Source organism: Trichosurus vulpecula, chromosome 5 (genome assembly GCF_011100635.1).
Source record: "Trichosurus vulpecula isolate mTriVul1 chromosome 5, mTriVul1.pri, whole genome shotgun sequence".
In the NCBI taxonomy this organism is placed as follows: Eukaryota; Metazoa; Chordata; class Mammalia; order Diprotodontia; family Phalangeridae; genus Trichosurus; species Trichosurus vulpecula.
The window spans coordinates 93,059,232-93,076,587 of NC_050577.1; the positions used below are offsets into that span (position 1 = coordinate 93,059,232).

A 17,356-nucleotide genomic window follows, 5' to 3' on the forward strand; every position below is an offset into this window, starting at 1 on the left:
GGTTTGAGGCCAGGCTAGGTGATCTAGGTTCAGTGTACAGCTTGGGGCCACGAAGGAGACAAAGCCACAATACATGACTTTGGCCTATTCTGCACCGTGTTAAGCACTCAAGCTAACCACAGGGGAGCCAGCATATAGAGCTCTATCCACCTCAAGGGTAACCATCCGGGCTTTAACCCAGCCCCAAGTGCAAAGAGAGAGGGCTGGCTCTGAACCCGGGACTGCCACAATTTGTCCAAGAGTGTTTTCTGATCCCTCCGTCATTCAAGCAGTCAGGGAGGGGGAATTGAGAGGAGGCAGACTTGTGATTTTTATCAGTGTAGAAAACTTCCAAACAGGAAATAGCATCCATTGATTCAGATCAGCAGTTCTTTCTGTCTTGTAATATTAATTACCTGGGTGTACTGAGAGGTAAGTGACTTCCTCGTGGTCATACAGCTATTACACATACACACACCCACATACACATGCACACATATACACATGTGTATGTATATGTATGTAAATATCTATATATGTCTATGGATATGCATATATATATGTATGTGCCTATATCTATATATGTCTATGGATATACATATATACACACATAAATATATGTCCATGCATATATAAACATGCATAAACATGCATACACATACGAATACACACATACATACACATACCCCTATATACATGCACACATATACACATGTGTATATATCTATATACATCTGTGGATATACATATATACATGCATAAATATATGTCTATGGATATATATGCACATATAAACATGCATACACACGCATGCATATACGAATATACACACCCCTATACACATACCCCTATATAAATGCACATATATACACATGTGTATATACACATATACATGTATATATCTATATATGTCTATGGATATACATATAGACATACATAAATATACGTCTGTGGATATCTACATGCAATACAAACATGCATACACACATGTATACGTATACGAATATATACATACACACATGTATATATGGCAGTGAAGTGGTGCAGTGCATAGAGTGCATGGCCTAGAGTCAGGAGGACTCCTCTTCCCGAGTTCAAATCTGTCCTCAGACCCTTACTAGCTGTGCGACCCTGGACAAGTCACTTAACCCTGTTTGTCTCACTTTCTCATCTGTAAAATGAACTGGAAAAAGAAATGGCAAACCACTCCAGTATCTTTGCCAAGAAAACCTCAAATGGGGTCAAAAAAGACATGCCTGAAATAACTGAACAGTAAGAGAGACAGACAGACCCCAAGGCTAGCTCTCTATCAACTATATACCATGTTCCCTCACCTTCAAGTGAACAACTAGGAATAATTTTGAAATGGCCCTAGACTTGGGGGGAGGGGCATAGACCATGGAAATATAGGGGAGAGAGATTATTATTATAAGGAAAAGAACTAAGCCTGAGGGTGGAATATTTGTGGGGGCTCAGAAACAAAGTCATACTGCCTAAATTTCGTAGTACTTGAATGTGTCTTTCTTGCTACCGACATAGGATGCTCTGTTTGCATGTATTATGTCTAGCTTGGATTCTTAGAGAAGTGATGATTTCTCTAAGCCTTTTCCATTAGTTCATAAGATCCTTGGGGGCAGGGATTGTTTTTGTTTTTTCTTTGTATCCCCCAAACTTAGCACAGTGCCTAGGACATAGTTGTATTTAAATGCTAATTGATTGATAAGCCTCAGTTTTCTCATCTACAAAATGGGAATAATTATATCTGCCTCCCTTACCTCCCAGGATCGTTACTAGGAGTAAATGAGATATAGTGTGTAAAAGCAGTGTGCAAACTCGAATGTAGATCCAAATATAAGGTATGGCTGTGTTATTTTTTGGTTTTCCAACTAGGGTGCAAGCTCCTTAAGAGTGGGAGCCCAAATCTGTACTTTGTATTAGAAATTATTTATTAATTAGGAGTAATAAAACTTATTTGGTAAGCAATGAATATACAGCTAATGGCTTGAACTGAATTTGAATCAAAACATTGAATTCATAACCATCAAATGGCCGTGGCTATAAATTGGCTATGAATTCTTCTACTTTGCTATGGGACTTTTAGCTAGTCAGGCCTGAATTTCCTCCTCATAAGATAAGATGAGTCAGGGACCACTGAGAAATCACCGATTCCTCAAATCCTCCCTAATTCTACTTTTCAGGTTTTCAGTTTTTTAATTGTTGGTGGTTTTTTGCTAAAATGCAACCTTCCCTTTCCCCAGGGACAATAAAGAGCTTTACAAACTTCACAATTTATGTAATATTCAGAATTTTGTGAGTTATTATTAATCATTTTTTATCTTTCTATGAATCAAAGGATCCTGGAATAGATTTGGGGTTTTGGGGGGGAGTGGCTATGGGAGAGAATGAACATCAGGGCCCTTGAGCTCTGAGATTGGGGAGGGACTCCCACCAAGCACCATTCTGTAGAAAACCATAGAGCTTATGGGGAAATGAGGCATAATATTAAAAAACTTCATCAGTGATACATTAAAAAAAGAACCTAATAAAAACAGTAGTGCAGTTTTATACATGTTAAATGGTTAAGAAATGCAGAAATACCACAATAAAGTGGCCATCCGTGGCTTTGGTCAGCTACTTGGTCTAGGCTCTAAGCAGCAGGAAGGCGGCCATGGTGGAAGTGGATGGGAGTGGGGGTGGACTTGAGGGTGGGGAGTGGGGGGGGGTGGTTTGGACCAGTCCCCGCCTTCACCCACAGCTTCTCTTGCACCAGTAGATATACAATAAATACAGTATTTTAGCTTGACAACGACCCGAAATTTGCTTGTGGAAGCAGGCATTGGGCATCTGAAAGGTTGCAGCTTGTGAGTAAGTCTGAAGCAGTGAAGTTTTCTGCATTTTCACTGTTTTGGAAATTGAGCAGAGACAAAGTCAAAATTCGAATTCTGCTCAGAATGTTCCCTAATATATCAATCTCGTTGGAACAAGTTTGCATTTCCAAAACATGCTAGCAGAAGTGACTATCCCCAGCTACCACCTAGGGGCAGTAGAGAAGGATGGAACAGAGACAGGGAGAAGCCTATAGTAAAAAAGTTCCCAAAATTTGGGACAGGGTCCTAAAGTGTTATTGCAGATAAAAAGAATCTAACATCCACAGGATGCTATCTGTGGGAAACTGTCTCAGGATACAGTCCACCTTACAACAGGGCTAGGCTGGTAAATATTTAACAACAGGCTCACTAAAAAGCCAGGTATTCACAACACACTTTTAAGTTTAATCTGTATTATTAACATTTCCTTATCACTTTCTTAAGTTTAGACAATCAACAAAACCAGCCCCGATTTTTAGTGCTTGTCAATTGCTGGGGTATAAATATTCAAATTGAAAATTTGACAACCAGGTTCTCTTCAGCTGGTTCGAGCTGGCTCCAGCACACCTCTAACTATGAGATGGTTTATAAACGTGATAATAATGCTTCACTTTGGTGAAGCAGAAAGAGCACTGGATTTAGTCAGAGGACCTATGTTTGATTCCCAGCTCAGCTACTTACTACTTATTCAACCCTGAGAAAATCTCTTCCCTTCTCTGAAGGCTAGTTGCCTCATCTGTGAAAGGAGATTGTTGGACCAGAAGTCTTCTAGGGTTCATTCCATCTCTCAAGACTATGAACTTAAGGTATCTCCCTAAACAAGAAGAATTAACTATCAAAAATGGAACAACATGAAATAAATTATAATTTAATTCACTATTACGTCTGTCCAGAGGCAATGATGTAAGGCTGGAAGCTTTCAGTGACTGGTGAGGAATATTGAAAAGGAAGAATTATTTAAAAAAAAAAAGAATACAAAATTGATTGTCCGGGGCATAGGCCAATGGTGGGGGATTATAAAGTCTTTGACTGAAGCAAGTAGAGGGCGTTAGAAGGGTTCCTTATTTAGTAAATCGGGGGCAATCCATCAAGCTCTGCCACCACCTGGGTGAAATATCTAAAAGATGATTAAAACTCTCTCTGCTCTGATTCTCTTGTCACTAAGCAACCTTTTGATGACTAATTCCGTTTCCTAGATGCCTTGTTGCTTGGAAGAGGCTTCCCTAAATAGCAGACTTGAGTATTCTGGTCCCTGGAGAGGTATGTCCTTCCCTGTGAATCAATCCAGGTCATTCCTACTAACCCAGAGTGTTCCCCAGGGTTCTCTTCTCCCTCTATACTATTTCACATGGCCATCTCACCAGCTCCCATGGTTCAATGATCATCTCCATGCATATGATTCCCAGATCTATATACCCAGAACTAGTCTCTCTCCTGACCTCTAGTACTGCATTACTGACCAACTTTTAGAAATCTCAAACTGGATGTCCCATAGGTATCTCAAACTCAAATATCCACAGTAGAACTCATTATCTTTCCCCCAAAATTTCCTCTCTTCCCAGCTTTCCTATTGCCCCTGTAGAAGGTAACACCATTCTCCCAGTCACCCTGGCCGGCAAGTTTGGTGTCATCCTCCGCTCCTTACTCAATCTCACCCCATATTTATAATCTGATGCCAAGTATTGTTTCTACTTCCACAATATCTCTTTTATATTTCCTCTTATCTCTAGTCACTCAGCCACCATCTTGGTGTTGCCTATACTCTTGCCTTCTGGTTGATCTCCCTGCCTTAAGTTGTCTCTCCATTCCAATCCATCCTCCACTCAGTGACTAAAGTGACCCTCTGACCACGTCCGCACCACTCCCACTCGAGAAACTCCAACGGTTCTCTATTACTTCTAGGATCAAATATAAAATGTTCTGTTTAGTATTTAAAGCCCTTCACAACCTGGCCCCTTCCTGCTTTTCCAGTCTCCCCTCTACATATTCTACAATCCAGTTACATTGGTTTCCTTGTCCCTTGCACAAAATACTCTGTCTGCTGACTATGCAGTTTCATTGTCTGTCTCCTATGCCTGGAATGCTCTCTCTCCTCATGTCCATCTCCTGGTTTTTCTGATGTTCTTCAAGACTCAGCTCAAATCCCACCTTCTGCAAAAGGCCTTTCCCCTTGCCCCACCCACCCACCCAAAATAACCCTGCATTTATACTATATATTTTGCATATGGTGATTAGTATATTGTCTTCCCCATTAGAATGGTCTTCAGGGCAGAGATTCTGTTTTTTGCCTTTCTATCCCAGTCCTTAGCATGGTGCCTGGCACATAGTAAGTATTTAATAAATACATATTGACTGACTAATAAAATAGCATTCTAAATTATAAATCAGTTTCTTGTGATCTTGGTTAGTTCTACTCATTTCCTCAGAGATTGATCACCAGCCCCTTGGCAAAAATAATAAAATGAAAAAGTCTAATTTCTGAACCTGAAAACCTCAAGAGCTGATACTAGACTCATGGTGACTTTCTCAAGTTTCAGATACTCCTCAAAATTCTTCCTGAAACTGCATTTCTTGACCCATATTAATTTACAACTGAATTGGAGTTGCCTGAATTGACTTTGCCTGCTTTGCAATTTTGCTAAATAGAAAGCCATATGCTTCAGAAAAAGTGTTATGTGTAGTGTGGTAGTGTGAAAAAGGACACTGGATTTAGAGTCGGGATCTGATTCTGCCACTTAAATTTTTTTTTTGACCTTGGGTAAGTCACTTCTCTGTGACTTAGTTTCCCTGTTGGTAAAACCAGGGGGTTGGACTAGATGGCCTCAAAGGCCTCTTGCAGTGCTAAATCAATAATCTTACATCAGAAATTACAAGCTCACCTCATCTCATGGAAAAATCTGTTCATTTCAAAAAATCTTCCAAATCAATAGCACTTTGCTCCTATCTCAGTAAGTTGGACGGGGAATATGTCATGGTAGAGAGAAAAGTGGATTTGGACTTAGAAGACCTGAGCTTTCATGTGCAGCCTGGGGAAAATCATTTCATTTCTGTGTGCCTCGGGTTCCCTGTCTATCAAAATAAATGAAGGGTTAAGGTTCCCTCCAATTCTAAATTCTATGAGTCTATGAACTAGGACCAGGGTGGGACAAGTTCCAAGAGAGCTGGAATATAGTTTCTCCAACAGGTCATCTGGAATCCTGGGCTAACCTTTGTAAAAGTTAATTGTGCATTTCTGAATTTAAAAGAGAAAATTAAAAGGGCAAAAACGTAGAAAAGAATGGGTGTGAGCAAACTTTCCAAACTCTTGGATCTTTCCCTGTCTGCCCCACCCCACCCCCATCCCCAGCCCCCCCAGCTCTTCCAGTCTTTCCCTCTACATCAGCAGTATTATGGGCAGGATACCTCTTAATAACGTCAAGGTGGACTATGAGAGCTCTCGGTACAAATCCGTGTTTGGAAAGTACTCCCCTTCTCTTCCACCCCCATCGACCTTGTGCAACATAATCATGCTGAAAGCTATATTAGGAACTTTTTACCAAATGTCTTTTGACCCAAATGACATAAATAGATCTGTCCACTACCATCGTGCTCCGTTCGAAAGCAAGTCCTTGGACTGAGAATCTTTGCTGGCCCATTTTGTGGCACCGAACAGATAAGGATTGATTATTGTATAAAGGGACAAAGATACAAAGGCAGAAGGATAATTGGGCACTTTAGGGGCTTCCCCAAGCAAAGTTTTCAAGGGGAAATTTTGAGAACTGTAATCTGCTTTGAGAGTCAGGATAGTAGCATCCTTTTTTATGCAAAGGTTAAGCCCTTTTCCCTCATACTAGAAAACTGGCATAGGGTTACACACACACACACACACACACACACACACACACAGAGCTCTGTGTGCCCATACTCAAAACGCCAGAAGAATATTGGTCAGAACCTAGGCACACCATTATTGAGAGGTGGCTAATCCTAAATATAGTATTTTTGTGAATCTTTGCTGAATTAGCATAACTGAAAATCACAGCCCAGACCGCCAGATCTGGTGACCACTTGGGATATCTGTGTATAAGGAGGGGCACCACCTGGGTGTAGCTGCCAGGGTCCAGGGTTAAAGGTAACATCTCTATCCCACATTGTTAAGTAAAGCTCCAGGGTAATTTGCATGACCCAGATATTGGTTGCCAGGGGGCACCAATGGGAGTTCAAAGGAATTTACCCACTTCAGCCTAAGGATACTTTTCTGTGCTGGCTTGGTACAGTTATGGGCTTGACTAATAAAAGGGGTAAAATAATCCTAGGAATGGACAATGGAGGAAAAATGCTAAAAGTTCAATTTGATTCAATAAACATTTATTAAGCACCTGCTATGTGCCCATGTTATGCTTTAGCTAGGAGCTAAGTGCTGAAATGAGAGCCCAGACTTATTTTCCAATGACTGAGTATGCAAAGACTCCCAGATGTCTGTTGGGAGGCAGAAGGAAGCAATCCTGGGATTCAGAATTTGCCATAAACAAGACATAGCTCACATTTACATAGTGGTTTTGCTTTATATACACCATTTCATTTGATTTCCCCAAACAACTATAAGGTAGGTAATACAAGTAATGTTATTCTCATTTTAAAGATGAAGGAACTGAAGCTTAAGGAGTAACCCATGGCCCAAAGCTGCTATGGACCTACAGGAACCTGTGCTCCTTGTTACGGAGGAGTCTCAACCATCATTCTCTTAAGCTTATTCTCCCACCCTGAGTATGCCCTGAGAACAGCTAACTTTGGTTCATTTTTAACTCTCTCCTAGGTGTATTCACTTTCTTCCTGCAAACAGCTGAGATCACCAGGTCATTTGAGCATACCAGAAATAGGAAGAGGAATGGTAATAGGAAGTGTGCTCCACGCTGAACCCACAGACTTCCTCCCCTGCTGTTCAGGTCACAGTCAGCACAAATGCTCAAATACTAGTGGGTTAGGTGCATTGCTACTACAGGTGCTGGGGACAGTTTAGCTGGGCTGCCTCTGTCCCAGCCTTTACCACTTCCTATCCTACCACCCTGGCTTTCTTGTAGCTAGCACCCAGCCATGACTCAGGCACTTAGGTTCACTATCCCCCACTACCATCACCTGTAGCAACTGCCCACTTGCCTCAGGCACCCCCAGTTGCTCATTTTTCAGCCACAGCCTCAGCCCACTACCAGCTGGCTAATGGCTTCTCTCATTGTCAGCATCTCTTGGAATCTTTTTCTTTCTTCCTTATGATTTTTCTTCCAAGTAATCACTCCCTGGTGCTGTTCTGGGCATGCACTCTGAGTCCACAGCATTATGGGAAACCAAGTCATGGTGTCATAGGATTATAGTTTTAGACCTTACAGGCTATCTAATGCCAAGTCTTCATTATACAAAAGCTCATTCAGGTGGTAAGTAACAGTGCTAGGGGTCAAACTTGATTCTCTGACTCCAAGTACTTTTGGTCACACCATCTTTTCTATCAACACATAAATCCTTTCACCTCCTTTCCCTACCTTCAAACTGGCAAAGGGGAAAAGGAAGAAAGGTTCACACATGCTTGCTGCAACAGAACCCAGGTACTCTGACTCCAAGTTCCTAATGTAATCCTTTCCACTACACTAATGTATTCAAAATGAAAAACTAAGTTAAGAGCAACCTATTGAATTCACTAAACCCGACCGACTTGTGGCAGCATTCTATAAATGAAGAAACCAAATCTCTCCACTTAGATAGAAAGCAATCTTCCATCCTCAAATTAGATGATACAATCTCTTCTAGAGTTACACCCCAAATCTGTACATGCTCTGATAGTTGGGATGCCCAATGGGTGGCTACTACTGCTCTCATGGTTCTAGGGGTAAGTCCCCTCCAAGGGGCTGGGTTTCTAGTAAATCACTCACAAGCCATCACCAGTGTGCTTCTCATTGGTAATCACTTGATGATGATGATGATGATTATTATTATTTTAAAAAGGCATTTATTTACTAAGGTGGTATAGGAAGAATAATTGGTACAAAAGATTCCCCTAAAGTCTGGGGCATTCTTTCTCACAAGTACACATAAGTCAATGGGAAAAGACAGTCTAACTGTCTAGAAAATATGTGGCTAAAGGGCAAATTTGCCTGGTTATTGGAAGTCTTTTCCCGAATCCATGGCCAACATTCCTCTCCGGTTCAAGGTATGACATTCCTCAAAACCACTTCTCTTTGTTGGCTATATCTCTGCCTCACTGATTGTCCATCTTTGTACTCAGCGATTCCTCTGTGGGTCTCTCTGCTCTTGGACAGATGGGTTGTTTCCTATTGGTTCAGTCTCTCTGATGAACATGGTTAATGGAGGGATAGGAGCAACGAATGTAACATTCCCCTTAGGCTCACTTCTCTGCTCCCCTCCCCTTTGCTGCCCTCTGATATCAGAGCAAAGGTACCTATTGACTCCATCTGTTGTCCACTCTGATCAGCTGAGCTCTGCCGAAATTCTTTCAGCCATTTAAAGTCACCCAGAGGTGTAGTTAGCCTCTTTGGTTAACCAATAAACTATTCCCTGCTAGACCTAATCAAAGAGGTTCATACTTTGCAAAGAAAGGACAGGGAATCAACCATAATGTTTGCACATATAAAACTCAGTCATGTTCTTGCATTGTTTATATTACATTAATTGAGGTGGAGGTACAATACGCCCCCAACTCTGCTTCACTTATAGCAGCACTATAGACTCTCCCCATTGGAAGGGGCCTCAGTGGTCAGCTAGTTTAAACCATATCTGAATAGAAATCCTCTTTACAATACTGCTGACTAAACCCAATGGAACCTCTAGAATAGTTGACTCAACAAAAGAATCCATTCCCAATGAGTACTGCTCTCATGGTCACTATCCTTAGCAAATAAAGGAAGGTAATTGTTTGGGATTACTCATTCCTTTATTTAGCAAACAGATGCCCCACAGTTGGACAAAGCTGCCCAGCATTAGCCTGTTCGCTGAATCAGACATTCTTCAAAACTGCAAAGTTTCTCTTCGTTTCCAGAACTAGTTGATATGCTTACTTATTCTCTAGAGAAGTGGCCAGGAAAGCCAACGTTTGGGAGATTATCACATATTTCACATTCTCGTGTTCATTATTGCTTCAGAATCACTGGAGGAGTTCCTCTTCCTTGGGTGTGTGTTACACAATCAGGACTGATGATCAGGATGGCTGGTATCTGGGATGGGTGGGAATCTGAGACAAAAAAGAGATTAGGGGCCTACATGGCAAACCCCGTGGAAAGTTAATGGCAAAGTCAGGACAACCCCACAGACTGGTAAAAAGCCATCTCCCTTCCTCCCTCAATATTAATCGTCCCATTTACATAGAGGAAGGAGAGATATCAGGAGGGTTGTGCAAGTAATCAATGCTTAAGCTAGGGGAAAAACGACCCTGGAATCTGACTCTTAGTTCACTGTTCCAGTGATTAGATAACACTCCCTCCATTTGGGTAAGAGGGTATTATATCAAGTGGTTTATCAAAGAGCACATAGCTAGTGTATGGGGATGGGGGGTGGGGGTTGTTACTTTAATGTGGTGGTGGTGTTTTTTCACCGAGTGGCTCTTTTCAGGTATCTAATTCCTTCAGGACTTTTGTCAAGGAAACTTGGTGAGACAGGATTCCTAACTCCATCTCCCAGGCAAACATCGATGTCTAAAAGATCAGACAAGTTACTACTCGTTTAGGGTCATCCATGAAAGACCAGTAGATTAGCTATAATATAGTTGTTAAGGAGTTTCCTCTATGGTTAACTTTCAAGAGGCAGGGCAAAGTTAGCAAAAAAAAAAATTGAGGGGGCAGACTTGTTGCTTAAGAAGGGAGAAGAAAACAAGCATTTATCAAGTGCCTATTATGTGCTAAATGTTTTACAAATATTATCTCATTTGACCTTCATAAAACTCTGGGAGGTAGGTGCTATTATGATGCCCATTTTGAAGAAACCGAGACAGAGGTTAAGTGACTTGTCCAGGGTCTCACAGCTAAGTGTCTGAGGTTACATTTGAACTCAGGTCTTCCTAACTTTTGTCTCAGGGTGCTACCTAGCTGCCTCTAGGACCTGAACCAATGGGTAGAAGTTACCAGGAAGCAGGTTTCTGTTACACATAATGAACCTTCTAAGAATTAGACCAATTTAATGATGATTTCCGAGTTATCCACCCTCATGACTGGAAGTAACCAAAAAACTTCAGGTAGGAGTCATGGAAGGGATATTAGGGATCATCTAATCTACTTTCCTCATCCAATTCAATTCAACAAATATTTATTAAGCACCTACTGTTTAACAGGCACTCAAAGCTTGGAGATACAACGGTTCCTACCTTCACAGAATTTACAAAAAAATTACAATATGCATACAGATGAGTTGACACAAAATACCAACTAGAAATAGCAGGAAGGGTCTCATGTAGGAGGTGGCACCTGAGCTTTGCTTTGAATGAAGCTAGGGATTTTACAAGTTCAAGTTGGGGGAGACCTTGCAGACATAAGGAGTGGCCTATGCTGAAGCATGAGGATGGGGGATAGGATGTCATGTACTGGAAGAATTAAGTAAGAATTAATTAAGTAGCTCTTTCTCTTCGGCGAGGTGGCCAAGCGGCGGGCACAGCGTTGCAGAGATGCAGATCTTTGTGAAGACCCTGACGGGCAAGACCATCACACTTGAGGTCGAACCAAGTGATACTATCGAGAATGTCAAAGCCAAAATCCAGGACAAGGAAGGTATCCCACCAGATCAACAACGTCTGATTTTTGCTGGAAAACAGCTAGAAGATGGCCGAACTCTTTCTGACTACAACATCCAGAAAGAGTCCACTCTGCACTTGGTGCTACGTCTTCGAGGGGGCATCACTGAGCCTTCCCTTCGCCAGCTGGCCCAGAAGTACAACTGTGACAAGATGATCTGCCGTAAGTGTTATGCCCGCCTGCACCCCCGCGCTGTAAACTGCCGTAAGAAGAAGTGCGGCCACACCAACAATCTGCGCCCCAAGAAGAAGGTCAAATAAAGACCAGCCTCGGGACCCAGTTTTGGTTTGGCTCCCCTGACTGATGAAGTGCTCTTGAGTAGTCTGTTGTAACAAGGCTTTGTTCCTGGGTTTAATGGGGCTGTGATATCAATAAAATCCCCTTTTAGTTGAAAAAAAAAAAAAGAATTAATTAAGTAAGCAAGTAAGCCAATTGGGTAGGATTTTAGTGTTCATGACAGGGAGTAATAGGTCATCGACTTAAAAAGATAAGTTGGAGCCAGATTTTTTCATAGCTTTAAATACCAGAGGAATATATATTTTATCCTTAAGGCAAGAGGAAGACAACAAAGTTTTATGAGCTCCAAAGAGAAGGAGACATTGTCTTTCCCTATCCAAAGAGGAGCAACATTCTCCTTTAGGAATATCAATTAACCAGCTGTGTGGAGAATGGTTGGGAGAGGGGAGTACATGGAGGAACGTAGTCCATCAGGGAAGTGAAGAGGGCATGAGATCTTTGTGAGTGAGTGGAGAGAAAGGAATTAATGTTGTAGCAACAAAATCAACAGGACCGGGCAATTAATTTGGATACAGTAGAGTGGTGGTGTGGGAGGATAGAGAGGGAATGTGAAGAGTCAAGGATGATCGAGAATAGGAACCTCAGTGATTCATTTTACAGATGAGGAGATGAAGAAATTTGCCCAAGGCAAGACAAAAAATATATAGCAAAGCCCAGGAAAAAAAGGTGTTAACTGCAGTTATTTCTGGTCTTCATTGACGTGGTAATGGAGCTTAGTCAATGATAGTAGTTCTTAACTCCTCTACACTGACTTAGACTTATAGTCTAACGTTAGAATTCAGCCATGCCCAGGCACCCCTGGGTGCCTGTATCTTCACCTCCCACCTACCAATCCCCCACCCCAGACTCCAGTTTACCCGTTAGAATAGATAACCTCTTAAATCTCTTCCAAATCAAAGATTCTGAATCCACAGGGCATGTTTCAATACTGATTCTGTGAACGTCACTCATCTCAAAATCTTCCAAGTTATCACTGTCTACATAGGTGAACCACGTTACCATGGGAGCCACCTGCAGGAACATTCAACACAGTGAGCGTACCCAGCAGGGACACTTTAGATTCTTCAGAGGTTTGACATAAAAAGGATTATACCTAAGAATTGCACTTTTCCTCCAATTTTAGTCATTTATCCACCCCATTAAAGGCTTGACAGGAACAGTGGCCCAAGGCTAGCCAGACAGGAACACGGCACTGTCACCACCCTCATCGCCTCATCTCTGACCACTGCAATAGCCTGCTGGTGGGTCTGCCTGCCACAGGTCTCTCCCTACTCCATTCCAGGGATTCTCAGAGTGAAGAAAAAAGAAGTGAGAGCATACGGGAAACAGCCAGTGCAAAGGCATGTAATGATTGTAGTGATGATAATGGCTAACATTTCTATATGTTACGTGTGCCAAGGCACTGTGCTAAGGGGCCTTACAAATATTATTTCACTTGGTCCTCAAGACCAGCGGTGTCAAATTCAAATAGAAACTGAGCCACCAAATCATACAAAAGGATTCCCGCAGGCCACCTATTGACCTAGAAAACCACATATTAACATTATCTATGTGATATTGTATTTCTATTTATTTTGTTTAGTATTTTCCAATTATGTTTTCATCTTGTTCTGCACTAGGGCTGTGCCCCACATTTGACACCTTTGCTCACAACAACTCTGGAAAGTAGCTGCTATTGTTACGTCTATTTTACAGATGAGAAAACTGAGGTAAACAGAGGTGAACTGAGTTGCCCAGGGTCACAGTCATGAGTCACTACTAGTAAGTGACTGAGATTGGATTTGAACTCAGGTCTTCCTGACTTTAGACCCAATGTTCTGTCCACTGTGCCATTCAGCTGCCTAATAAGATAAGTGATGAGATGTCTTGCATGAGGAAGAGCAAGTAGGTCAGTATGGCTGGATCACAGAATGTAGGGATAGGGCTAGAATGTAAGAAGATTGGAAAAGCAGGGAGTAGCCAGGATGTGGTGAGTTTTAAATACAAACAAAGGGCATATGTAAAAAATATATTTTATATATACAGATATATGTATGCGTGTGTGGTGTTGTTGTTTAGTTTGTTTTAGTCATATCTAATTCTTGTGACCTCATTTGGGGGTTTCTTGGCAAGGATACAGCACATTTTACAGATGAGGAAAGTGAGGCAAACAGGGTTAAATGACTTGCCCATAGCTAGTAAGTGTGTGAGGCTAGATTTGAAATCAGGTCTTCCTGATTTTAGACCCAGTGCGTTATCCACTGTGCCACCTAGCCACAATATGTGTGTGTAGTGTGTGTGTATAATATATACATATATATGTATATATTTCATTAGATATTTCCCAATTGGCATTCACATTTTTTCATATTTATTTTATTTAATTTGAGCTCCAGATTATCTCCTTTCTGCCCACCCCTGTTCCACCCTTGAGAAAGTAAGCAATATGATATAGATTATACACGTGAGGTCATGCAAACGTACTTCCATGTTGCCATGTTGCAAAAGAGAAATAAAGAAGTGAAAAAAGTATGCTTTAATTCACACTTAGAGTTCATCGATGTTCTGCCTGGAGGTACATTTTCATCATAGGTCATTTGGAACAGTCTTAGATCATTGTTTTGATCAGAGCAGCTAAATCTTTCACAGCCGATCATTGTTACAACATTGTTGTCGCTGTGCACAATATCCTTCCAGTTCTGCTCACCTCACATTGCATTAATTCATATAAGATCTCCCAAGTTTTTCCGAAACCATCTTGTTCATCATTTCTTATAGCATATTACTATTCCATCCCAATCATATACCACAGTCTGTTCAGCCTTTCCCCAATTAGTGAGCAACCCTTCAATTTCTAATTCTTTGTCATCATATAAAGAGCTGCTATAAATATTTTTTGTACATGTAGATCCTTTTCCCTTTTCTTTGATCGCTTTGGGAAACAGACCTAGTAGTAATATTGCTGGGTCCAAAGGTATGCCCAGTTTTATAGCCCTTTAGGCATAGTTCTAAATTGTTCTACAGAACCATTGGATCAGTTCACAACTCTACCAATAACGCATCAGTGTCCCTACTTTTCCACATTCCTTCTAGCATTTGTCATTTTCCTTTTCTGTCATGGTAACCAATCTGAGCAGCATGAGGTAGTACCTCAGAGTTGTTTTAATTTGCATTCCTCTGATCAATAGTGATTTAGAGCATTTTATATAACTAGTAGCAGCTTTAATATTCTTCATTTGAAAAACTGCCTATTCAAATCCAGTGACCGTTTTTCAATTGAGTAATGGCAAAGTAAGGACTTTTTATTTGCTTCTGGAAGTAATAGAGAGCTTACTGAGTTGGGTCTGTGTGTGTGTGTGTGTGTGTGTGTGTGTGTGTGTGTGTATGACATGTTCAGACCCAAACTAAAGGAAAATCACTTTGGCAACTGTTAGATGGAAGAAAATCCAGCAAAAGAAACTGAGAAGAAGAGGTCAGTCAGGTAGGAAGAGAAGAGAGAGTGCAGTGTGTCAAGATAGTAGAAGACACCCTGTTTTTCAGAGCCAAGGCCCAGCAAGCAGGTTGTGCCCTGAGCTTGTCATAACAATAATCCTTTGTGCTCACCCTCTGGATGAGCTCAGCCACAGTAAAATCCCAGAGTTGTTTCTAGTCATGGAACTCTGCTATGAATCAAACTTGTTAACGTTGTTGTTGTCATGTCTACAACTCACTGAACAGCCATAGGTTTAAGTATTGAGATCTCCCCACATTAAAGGGGCCTCCCCCCCACTAGGGGTGGGAGTCCAGCATATGTGTCCCTTGCGTGCAGCCATTGCCTCACTTTGAAATTAAACTTATATTTGATTCCTGATTCTCCTGTCTCTAGCTTGCTTTGTTTGGCTCTGGCCATCCACAGGTTAGAGGCCAGTTCCATCTGGTTTACATTAATTGGTGTCAGAAGTGGTATTGGACATGGAACCAGGTCATTGGACTCTCTGATATCAGTGGGAATGGATTAGGTATCATGGGAGATTTATTTCTCTGGGGTCCAACCCTTACCTTGTCTAGTTAGTCCCCTACCCTTGACCTTGCTCCAGTTCTCTGAGCTCCCGTCTTGGTTGAGCTTGGCATTCTTTGTGAGGAAAACTCCCAGGCCCCTCCCTTGACCTGGTTCATCAGGGATCACTCTGATAAGGATATCCTTTCCTAACTGCACACCTTTATTAATTGACCTCTCTGCACCCTTCTGTAAAATTGTAACTGTGTGCCTAACTGCATGCCTCGGTAACTTGTGTGCCTCAGGCCAAAATGGTTAAATCAGAATTGTAATTGTGCACTTGGTTGGAATTCTTTGTCTGTTTGTATCTGTCTTGTCATTTTGTCTGCATTCGTATCTTTGTAAAATGTAAAATGTATGTGTTGTGTTTGTGTTGTGAGCTAGATTCTGTCACCTTGAAAGATTTAAAACTCAGCCAGCCAGAAAATATTCTAAGGGTTGTAGCCAGAGAGTTTAGAACACTGGGAAAGATTAGCAAATTTTCATAGTAGAAATAATTGTTCCAGTAAGCAGTACTAACTCCCACTTCAGGCTTTCCAAGGGAGATTAGGTTATAAGAAAAGAGAAAAAAGAAAAAAAAAACCTGTAAGGCACTTTTTCCTGTCATTTCAGCTTTGGCTATGTCAGAATTACAGGAATAAAGTCAGATAATTAAAGTCTGTGGAACTACTAAAAACATCTTAGCAGATTAAGGGGTTTGAAGATTTATCATTTTTAAGATTGCAGGAGAGAACTCCTGAGACTTTGGGGTAATTCCAGGAACTCATGCCCTTCTGAAATATCTTAGTAAATTTTGGGGTACCATTCTGTAGAATTTGTTTTAAGGAAAAATAAGGATTAAATTTTATAATATTTTAAAAAAGTAAAATGGCATTTAGATAATTTCCCTCCTGAAGAGTAAGATGGATAGCTTTATTGTTCTAGGGCAATGAAGGAATGCAGGTAGTTTGGAAGTAATCCCAGAGTGAAGAAATAAAAAAATATTCGGTAAATGATTTGAACTTTATTGCAACCTCTTCTTAACCCTTCCTTGAATGATTGTTTAAACTAGAGATCTGCTGTAACTTCCCCAGTTTAGAGACCCTCTCCCTCACCCTGTTAACCCCTCTTATCTTGGATGAGATTCACAAATACAGGTATTGAAAAAAATGCTGGAAAAATCCAGGGAAACTTGGAATTAGTTGTGCAGAGCCCACCTGGTGGAGGCAGGGCAGCAGCTGCAACAGGGCCCCACACTGTAAGTGGCCCCCAAAACCCTGTGCTCCTAGGCATCCTGCAGCCCCTCCCTGTAGGCAAGCCTTGGGGCATCACCAGGTGCAGTACATTCTACCCACCCTGCCCCAGCAGCTGCAAGTGGCCCCAACCCCAGGAGTACCTGGACCAAAGCTGCAGCTGTCAGGGGTCAGACCCCATAGTCAACATCTGCTTTGCCA

At 41.5% G+C, this 17,356-nt stretch overlaps 1 protein-coding gene across 1 annotated transcript; it reads left to right on the forward strand.

Moving 5' to 3' along the window:
• The first annotated feature begins 11,440 nt into the window (after positions 1-11,440).
• LOC118852356 (ubiquitin-60S ribosomal protein L40-like) lies at positions 11,441-12,015 on the forward strand. The gene has a single exon (XM_036762075.1). The coding sequence runs from the start codon at positions 11,485-11,487 to the stop codon at positions 11,869-11,871; it is 387 nt and encodes a 128-aa protein (XP_036617970.1). The 5' UTR covers positions 11,441-11,484; the 3' UTR covers positions 11,872-12,015.
• The last annotated feature ends 5,341 nt before the right edge of the window (positions 12,016-17,356 follow it).

Bases quoted from the DNA above. Each gene is read 5' to 3' on its own strand.
- LOC118852356 (XM_036762075.1), top strand. From the start codon at position 11,485: ATGCAGATCTTTGTGAAGACCCTGACGGGCAAGACCATCACACTTGAG.